Source organism: Labeo rohita, chromosome 8 (assembly GCF_022985175.1).
Source record: "Labeo rohita strain BAU-BD-2019 chromosome 8, IGBB_LRoh.1.0, whole genome shotgun sequence".
In the NCBI taxonomy this organism is placed as follows: domain Eukaryota; kingdom Metazoa; phylum Chordata; class Actinopteri; order Cypriniformes; family Cyprinidae; genus Labeo; species Labeo rohita.
In genome coordinates this window covers 19,935,114-19,944,072 of record NC_066876.1, presented here as the reverse complement: position 1 = coordinate 19,944,072, position 8,959 = coordinate 19,935,114, and the positions used below count along the sequence as shown (strand labels likewise).

The following is an 8,959-nucleotide window of genomic DNA, read 5'->3' as shown; positions in this document are numbered from 1 at the left end:
TTGGGGGGTGGCTTAATGCAAGAAATATTCTATTGGAGAAATAACTATTTGACAGAGAAAGTCATTTTAAATAAACTGTGCTAAATTTCCATTTTAATTTAAATAAATATGTTTTTATTTGACACTTGATGTCCTCCAAAGCCTTAGTTTTAGAGTAATTTTCTGTGTTCTTGGCATCACCGAAACGACACAACCGCTGATCTTTTCTCGCAGTCCCTTTGCGCCTTGGCAGACTTTGCAACCACAAACAAACAGTAATCAGGGTCTCATGAGAGGGCTTTTAACGGATTGGCCATAGAGATCAACCCAAGCCCGAGTAAGAGACTGAATGAGGGGGGGAAAAGCGACTGTTTTTCTTTGCAACACCCCCCCATGGATCCAAAGAACCCGACGTGACCTCGTACCGCAGCCCATGTGTACGAGCGTATGCGCCTAAGAGAGCCAGTGGACGGACGCGCGGGGAACGGGAGGGCACTAGGACCTGGTGAAGCGAGGAGGGTTGCCTGCCTGCCTGCATCCCTGTCTCCTCTCCATTCTGCTCTGCAGTTGCCCTGTGCGCGTGTGAGGGAGAGCACATGTTTATGTGTGTTTGTGTGGATGTGTGTGTGTCAGAAAAGGGGCGAGAGCGGGTTTCGTACGGCGTCGCCTAAAGAGACAACGCTTTTTGTTATCTCTCCATCTTCTCAGCAGCGTGAACATCAGCCTGACCACCTGGACCAGCCGCCTGCCTGAAGCATCGCTGACGGGGGAGGGGGCGATATCTCTCTCTCTCTCTCTCTCTCTCTCTCTGTGTGTTTGTGTGAATGTGTGTGTGTGTGTACATGCGTGTGGGCGGGTGAAAGGGTGAGGGGCGGAGAGATGAAAGGGCCAGGTGAGGAGGGGTATTGGGTACCTCTCTCTCTAGCTTTCTCGCTCTCTCTCTCCCCCTCTTTTTATCCCTCTCTCACTGTCGCGCGACACTAACCCTGGAAGCTGAAGAGGAGATCCTCGCTGCTGGACCTCTCCACTACAGGTACGTTCTCCTCATCCACATCTCATGGAGCTACGGTTCCTTTAACTCCATAGCTCACATCGACGCCTGTTTAAACTTGTGCATCCTGGATGACATGCATATGTTGTAGTATTTCCAGACGGACGAGTTGGAAATGGTTTTCAAGATCTCGCTCTTGCAGTTAGACGCTTCTCAGGTCTTGCTTTGTAGGGTCCATCACCAGGCAGTGAGATGGATGAATAGCTGTTTGTATCTTTTCTTAGGAATCTAAGCCAGCGGTGGCCTTGAATGAAGGTGTTGACATACATGACATATATGTAATTTAGCACTGAAACAGCTCACCTCGGGGGATTATGGGAACTGTTTGGAAGCAGACAATGAACTTGGCGCTCGTTGGGGTGATAGTGGATTATTTAGGTGATGACAGCAGACATCATGTTTATAAGAGTGGGCTATTAGTTGTAAAGTGCCAGCACTGGTCACCCTAAGGGAGGAAAGGAGAAGGAGAAGAAGAACAAGAAGGGAGGGGGAAAACACAAGGTTTTTGAACAACAGAGCTAGTTTTCATCGCAGTAAATACTGAGTCATGTGCATATTACAGGGTCATATGTTTCTCAGTTGGCAGCCCCTGAGATTGTTAGTTGCTCGCAGATTCTTGTCTCACAAAGTGCAGGAGGGTTCACAGAAAGTCGACTGTTTTAAAACGCATTTGCGGGCTTCATCTCGGCCCTGCAGATGCATTTGAGAGCATAACCGCTAATCTGAATCCTAAGCGCAGGTTGTTTTTAAAACCCTAAATTCTCCCACAACCAAACACAAATGAAACTCACTGAACAAATACTAAATCATGTGTTTATGTTTCTGTTCATGTGCATGAGTGTTAGAGTCCTCACTGGCTGATGATTGCAAACTTTGATAGAAATGTTTTTTCATGATTATTTACAGTACGCCATGACATGGGTAATGGATATGTAGGTTTCTAGATCACAGATCTTGACATAACGAATGAGCATTTCTCCGTAGTGCTTATTATGAAGCTGTAGTGACTGTAAACTAAAAGCAAAGCTTGTCAGATGTAGCTTGTAAAATGTACTGGTAGCAGGTGAAATCTTAATTAAGTGGCTTTATGATTCAAATATTATATTTAATATAACTCAACCAGAAAACATTAGGCTGTACCAACTTTTTAAAGCACAAATGTGGAAATGGCTCCTTAAGGTGAAGCATGCACCATTACCGTTAATGAAATAGCAAATGGAATGAATAGCAATTTGTTTACAATCAAAGTTCAATTTTTGAACTTGAAACCCTATGGGTCTGATTTTTGTGAAGTCAGTCTAACAGGCCTAGATTGTGTGACTGTAGAACGGCTTTGTCTAGAAATGTTTACTGCCATTCGGTAAAATAATTTATACATTTATTATGTTACAAGATATTTTTATTTAAAATAAATGCTTTTGAACTTTCTGTTCTATAAAAATTACGGGAAAAAGTATCACAGTTTCCAGAAAAATATTAAGCAGCTTATTTTAAACAGTTATTCAAATTTATAATAACAATAAATGTTTCTTCAGCACTGAATCAGCATATTAGAATGCTTTCTGAAAGATCATGTGACACTGAAGACTGGAGTTTAGGCTGCTGAAAATTCAGCTGTGCAATCACAGAAATAAATTACATTTTGAAATATATTCAAATGGAAAACAATTATTGTAAATCGAATAATATTTTTCACAATATTACTGTTTTTACTATAACTTGATCAAATAAATGCAGCCTGGGTGAGCATAAGACACTTCTTTCAAAAACATAAAATTGTACCAACCCCAAATCTCTGAATGGTAGTGTAAACATGTTAATATGACTACAATTAAAAAACTGAAAATTTTCAGTTATTTACGTTCATGTCATTTCAAACCTTGAACTTCCTTTGACTTTCTTTATTTTACGTAACGTAAAAGAAGATATCCTGAAGAATATTGGTAACCAACTATTTTGTTTACTTTTATTGTATGAGAAAAAAAAAAGTGGAATTTCTCATTATCTTTTGTGTTCTAAAGAAGAAAGAAAGTCCTGCAGGTTAGAAATTGCATGATGGTGAGTAAGTGATAACATAATTTTCATATTTATCTCTTTTACTTTGGAAGCGTGCGTTTGTTCACAAAGACACGCTTTATGCGTGTTAATCCTTCAAAAATTGATTATCTTTCTGTCATGGACAGTATACTTGCTGCAGCTCAATTATAACTTTGCATGTCAGTGTAGTCTATTTTATGAAAGAGCCTTTTGTGAAAGTTTCTGTACATGTAACTGTGACAGAAGGAAGAATTTAAACCACAAATTGCATGCTTTACCTTTAAGGTAACAGCTTCCTGTTTCGCATTTAACAGTGCTGGATTGCCTAGCACAACGGAAATCCTGGCCTAGTGGTATCTTAATGGTTCTGGCCTAGTTATGTAAACATCACAGGTAAATCCCAGGAGGTTATCTAGAAATGTATTGAGTTCACCAATCACTATAGTGTCATTGAGCCCCTTCATCTCAGATCAGAAAGTTTTTATGCCTTTTAACAGACAGGACAGTAGAGAATGACATGGCATGAGATGGACAGTTGAGAACGGAATTGGCAAAGGACAGCGAGTTGGGACTCAAACTCGTATTTTTTTAATGCTAACTTAAAACTAAAAAAGCCTCTGAAGCACCCAAACCTTATGATGAAGATGATAGGCTAAAAATGATCACTATTATCATCACAATCAAGCTGATCACAGTCATGTGGATAATCATGCCACTGTAGCTCTAACTGCTTTTTGTCTAGCCAAACCACAGTTGTGATACCTTCCAGGTACAGAACAGCTCCTTCCCTTCACTACTACAATAGTGAACCATGAGATCATTGTGGACACAAGCCTTAGGCAGAAAACAGAGTCTCTATGCTTACAGAGATGTACTAAAACAACAGTTTATAGCTGAATTAGAGATGCTTTGGAGTTCTTGTCACAACACTGACCACATTGTGTCACAAGGGAGAGTTTGTGCCCTCAGAGAAAGAACAGGATGGATTGATGCTGTGGAGAAACAAAGCTGGTCCAGTGTCTTTACAGTAAAATATTACATTGTAAATTTGATGATGCATGTGAGGTAGTATGCAAGGTGAGGTTACGAACATAAACACCGAGCACATGACTGCCAACAGTGTAAAGGATTTTAAAGGGTGTCTTTCATTCACATACTGTACGTTTGAGTAATTTTAGAGCTGGGTATTGATGAGGATTTTACTGAATTTTACATTACTGGATCTGATTCTGATTCATAAACCTTTGACTCCATTCAGATTTTGATTTGATTCCAATACATTTGGGCATATATTTCAGTTATAATATCCATTTTACTTACATATGAATGTAGGGGTGGGTGATATACCAGTAGACACTATTAATGAATGAAATGGAGGTGTTGGTGCGGTCTTTTAAAATAATCCGTCATTCTTGGTCATACAGATAAGAGTAATACATTTTTTGAATCTGTAAAGATTCTACATTTATTTGTGTGCACTCACAATAACAAAACGTTGCGCTTTTGTAAAGTAATGAAAGCAAATGCGCTTTCGCCTGTCTCAGTCTCTGTGAACTTGAGCTCGTCAAGAAAAAAAGAATTAACCGAAACTGTGTTTACTTGCCTAGACATTAAATATATATCTATAGATAGCAAAATGTCTACTTTCAAATGAACCAATTTAAATGGAAAACAAATATTCTCAGATTATGTAATCCGTATGATGCAAACAGGCGCATCACTACTGCAGAAATGATGAGTCAGTGTCGTCGACTTCATCTCGTAAGCCGAAAACAAAGAAAGCACTAGTTTATCAATAAATAAACGTTAATGCAGTTTCTTTGTTGTTTTTCCCTGACACATTCATAATTATTATATCTGCCGGTGTGCTGTGGCAAGATTTTTGCTTTTTGAACTTGAGCACTCATTAAGCTATGTAGGCAATTAACGGCTGATTATTATGATTTTTATGATTTATTAATAAACTTGCGACTAACAGTCGAATAATGCCTAAAGTGAACGACTACTAGTCGACCAGAAAAATCTTTAGTCGAGGGCAGCCCTATTTAATTTACACAGTTAAGAATATGCTGTGTTTTTATACATTTGATCACTTTATACAATGTACGTAACGTTTCTTATTCATTTGTTCTACTGTACTTTTTTCATCCTATTGCTTGTAATTAGTTTCTTATTATTTTTTAATCGCTGACTGTTTACTTGTCTTCAGTGAGCGTGAGGATATTTTTTTTTTTTAATTTAAAGTTTTTTGTGATATTGACACTGGTGACAAGAAATTTGTGAAATTTCTATGGTATCAAAAATGTTAATGTCATAAAGACCTTATAATAACTATATTGTGATATGATATCATTACTATGAAATAAAATGACTCATATCGCAGTATAAGATTTTGGCCATATTGCCCACCCCTATGTAAATGTATTATAATATGTGACCCTGGACCACATAACCAGTCATAAGGGTCAATTTTACGAAATTGTGATTTATATATCACATGAAAGCTGAATTAATAAGCTTTTCATTGATGTATGGTTTGCTGGTTTGCTAAATGACAATATTTGGCAGAGATACAACTATTTGAACATCTAGAATCTGAGAGTGCAAAAAAATCAAAATACTGAGAAAATCGCCTTTAAAGGTGCCCAAATTAAGTCCTTAGCAATGCATATTACTAATAAAAAAATTGTTTTGATGTTGGCACCAATAGCCTTGTGGACAGTGCAACATATGGTGCAGTTGTGCAGTGGGTGTCCTGAGTTCAAATCCTGCCTCATGGACCTTTCCTGATCCCTCTCTCCTGCTCACTTCCTGTCTCATCTCCACTGTCCTATCAAAGAAAAAAAATATGTTTTGTTATGTTTGCGGTAGTAAATTTACAAAATATCTTCATGGAACGTGATCTCGTGATCTTTACATAATATCCTAATGTTTTATGGTGTAAAAGAAAAATCGATCATTTTGACCCATACAATATTTTTTTGGTTATTGCTACAAATATACCTGATACTTAAGACTGGTTTTGTTGTGCGGGTTACATATAATAACTTGCAAGGCTAAGGTATTGTTTTTGGTTTTTTTTGTAAAGATTTATTTTTGGCATTTCTTTTTACCTTTTATTTGATAGGACAGTAGTTAGACAGGAAGCAAACTGGGAGGGGGCAGGCAGGCTGGATCAGGAACTCGGGACTCAAACACGGGGCGCTCAAAGTGCAATGGCGCCATATGTCAACGCACTGCCCAATAGGCTATTGGCCCTGACAGGTTAATGTATTGTTAATTTAGTAACTGCTCTGATGGATTCAGTAAATTAAAATATTTAAATCCTTAGGATTTTAAAAATCAAGTTTGTTTAAAAGAATATCGCTGTTATTCATAAAATCTATATTTTTATTCAGCACTAGCATGGCTTATTCCTTAAAAGTTGCCTGCTAATTATTTTCTCTTTTTACAGTTCCATCATGTCTCATTTGGAGCTGCTGGACTTTGAGCACAGTGGAGCTCCAGGGACTTCAGAGGTGAATATTTAATGATGAAACTGGACATCTCAACCCTAATCAGCCCCAACTCCAGACTCCGACCTCTACAAGCATGTCGTAACGCCGACAGAACTCCACCATCGAACGGTACTGCTGGATCCCACTCTTCAGCAGGGGAGGATGGGTGATAGTCCCATGAGAATCACCTCCGCCCACAATCCTCATTCCATCCTCTCATGGAGCATACAACCGCCTACAACTCACTGTGGAACATCACCCACGCCACCTCTTGGCGTCCGAACACAACCCAGCCTAACGCCTCAGGACTGAGCGAGCCCAGAGATGGACACCTCCTCCAGAGGCTCGGCTTGTGCACCATGCTCCTGATGGACATACTGGCCATAGTGGGCAACTTATCCGTAATGACAGTCATCGCCAGGACGCCGCGACTACGTAAATTTGTGTTCGTCTTCCATCTCTGCCTGGTGGATCTCATTGCGGCCCTGGTGTTAATGCCTCTGGGTATGCTGTCAGGTCAGGGCTTTTTCAGCAAGGCTCTTTGTCAGGGTTACCTGTGTCTGAGCGTGGGACTGATCAGTGCTGCTATCCTCACTATCTCGGCCATCAACGTCGAGAGATACTACTATGTCGTTCATCCCATGCGCTACGAGGTGAAAATGACCGTGGGGTTGGTGGTTTCAGTTTTGATTGGAATATGGATCAAAGCCATCCTCATGTCCGCATTCCCTTTACTCGGCTGGGCGCTCGATAGAGAGGAGCCGGGACTGGCTCTGGGGAAGGTTGTGGGGAAAATCGTTGAACCAAAGTGCTGCTCGCTCCACTGGATGGAGGAAGGGCCCCAACGGCTGGTGTTCATGGTCCTTTTTACCCTCATGTACTTCCTGTGTCCAGTCCTTATCATCTTTGTGGTGTACTGCAACATGTTTAAGGTGGCCAGGGTGGCTGCCATGCAGCAGGGACCAGTCCCCACTTGGATGGAGACTCCTCGGCCGCGCTCTGAATCTCTGAGCAGCCGCTCCAGCATGGCGGCCAGCCTCAGCGGAGCCCGGACCACCCCTCAGAGGACTTTCAGCGGGGGCAAGGCCGCGGTGGTCCTAGTCGCCGTAGGAGGTCAGTTCCTCGGGTGCTGGCTGCCTTACTTCTCCTTCCACTTGTACTGCGCCGTCATGCCGTCCTCTCACGAGTCCCTCGCACGCATGGCCCAGCTGGAGGACGTGTTCACCTGGATCGGGTACTTCTGCTTCACCTCCAATCCTTTTTTCTACGGCTGTCTAAATCGGCAGATCAGGGAAGAGCTGGCCAGAAACCTGGCCTTCGTTTTCAAGTGGGGGCGTCCCGGCGAAGATGAACAGCTGCCCAGTCGAGAGGCTTCTATCGAGGAGAACTTTCTCCAGTTTCTTCAGGGCACCGGTTGCAATATGCGGCCAAGGAATTCCCAAAGCATCTCCATCCCTCAACAGGAGGAGGACAATCCTCTCTCCACCGAGCTCCGCAGGCCATCTGTTGACTTCCACATTCCTGGCCAGATCATGGAGGAGACCTCGGAGTTCATAGAGCACCAACACATGAACGATCTTAATATATCAGACAATTGTATCAAGACAAAATCGGAACTGCAAGGTTGATATTTTCAGATGTGAAATCTATATTTAATGTATCAGATATTGTTGCTACGTTTTACCATTGGATCTTTTTATACTCTGCCGATACAATGAATTTGTACATAGCTTGTTTTGAATTTTTGGTTGGTAGGTTTCTGTCATTCCCAAAGCATAGTTTTTTCTTTTGAGGAGAGATGTTGGACTGATGAAGTGACCTCATTCCAGCACATTACCACTAGACAGAAATTTATTTACATAGATTCAGCGATATTTGTCTGAACAATGTAACATGAAAGCAACATTGTGACGTGGAATCTGTACTCAAAAAGCGGTGTGTACCGCAAGTGGTTGATGTTACAAATTTTTAAGGCTCCTAATGTTCATTCAGACGATAAATGAGTATAAAATTGGTTAATAACTCAGTATTACTGTAACAACTAAATCTGGAGCATGCACTAATATTGAACCAAGGTTGTTTGTGTGGTGGGTAGATTCTAATTCTTTAGTTGCCGTAAAATTATGGCCGTCAGCAATGTCATATTTCGAATTTTTGTTTTTTTCCTCAAAAAATAAATTAAAAACATTGAAACACATGTAGTCTGTGGTGGTTGTGGTGTACAAGGGTTTTTATCCTTTCTTTGTACACTAATGTTCAAAAGTCAGTTGATGTAAGATTTTGATTAAAATGTTTTTGAAAAAAGTCTTTTAATTTTTAGAGTAAAAATTTCAAGATGTTCATGTCTTTCTTTCTTCAGTGGCAAAGAAATTAAGTTTTTTGGGAAAAACATTTC

The 8,959-nt window shown here is 40.6% G+C and overlaps 1 protein-coding gene across 1 annotated transcript; it reads left to right on the top strand.

The window, feature by feature from the left end:
- The first annotated feature begins 501 nt into the window (after window positions 1–501).
- Window positions 502–8,752, top strand: gpr61 (G protein-coupled receptor 61). The gene is made up of 2 exons (XM_051118214.1): window positions 502–1,012; window positions 6,522–8,752. The coding sequence occupies exon 2, from the start codon at window positions 6,783–6,785 to the stop codon at window positions 8,190–8,192; it is 1,410 nt and encodes a 469-aa protein (XP_050974171.1). The 5' UTR covers window positions 502–1,012; window positions 6,522–6,782; the 3' UTR covers window positions 8,193–8,752.
- Window positions 8,753–8,959: the final 207 nt, after the last annotated feature.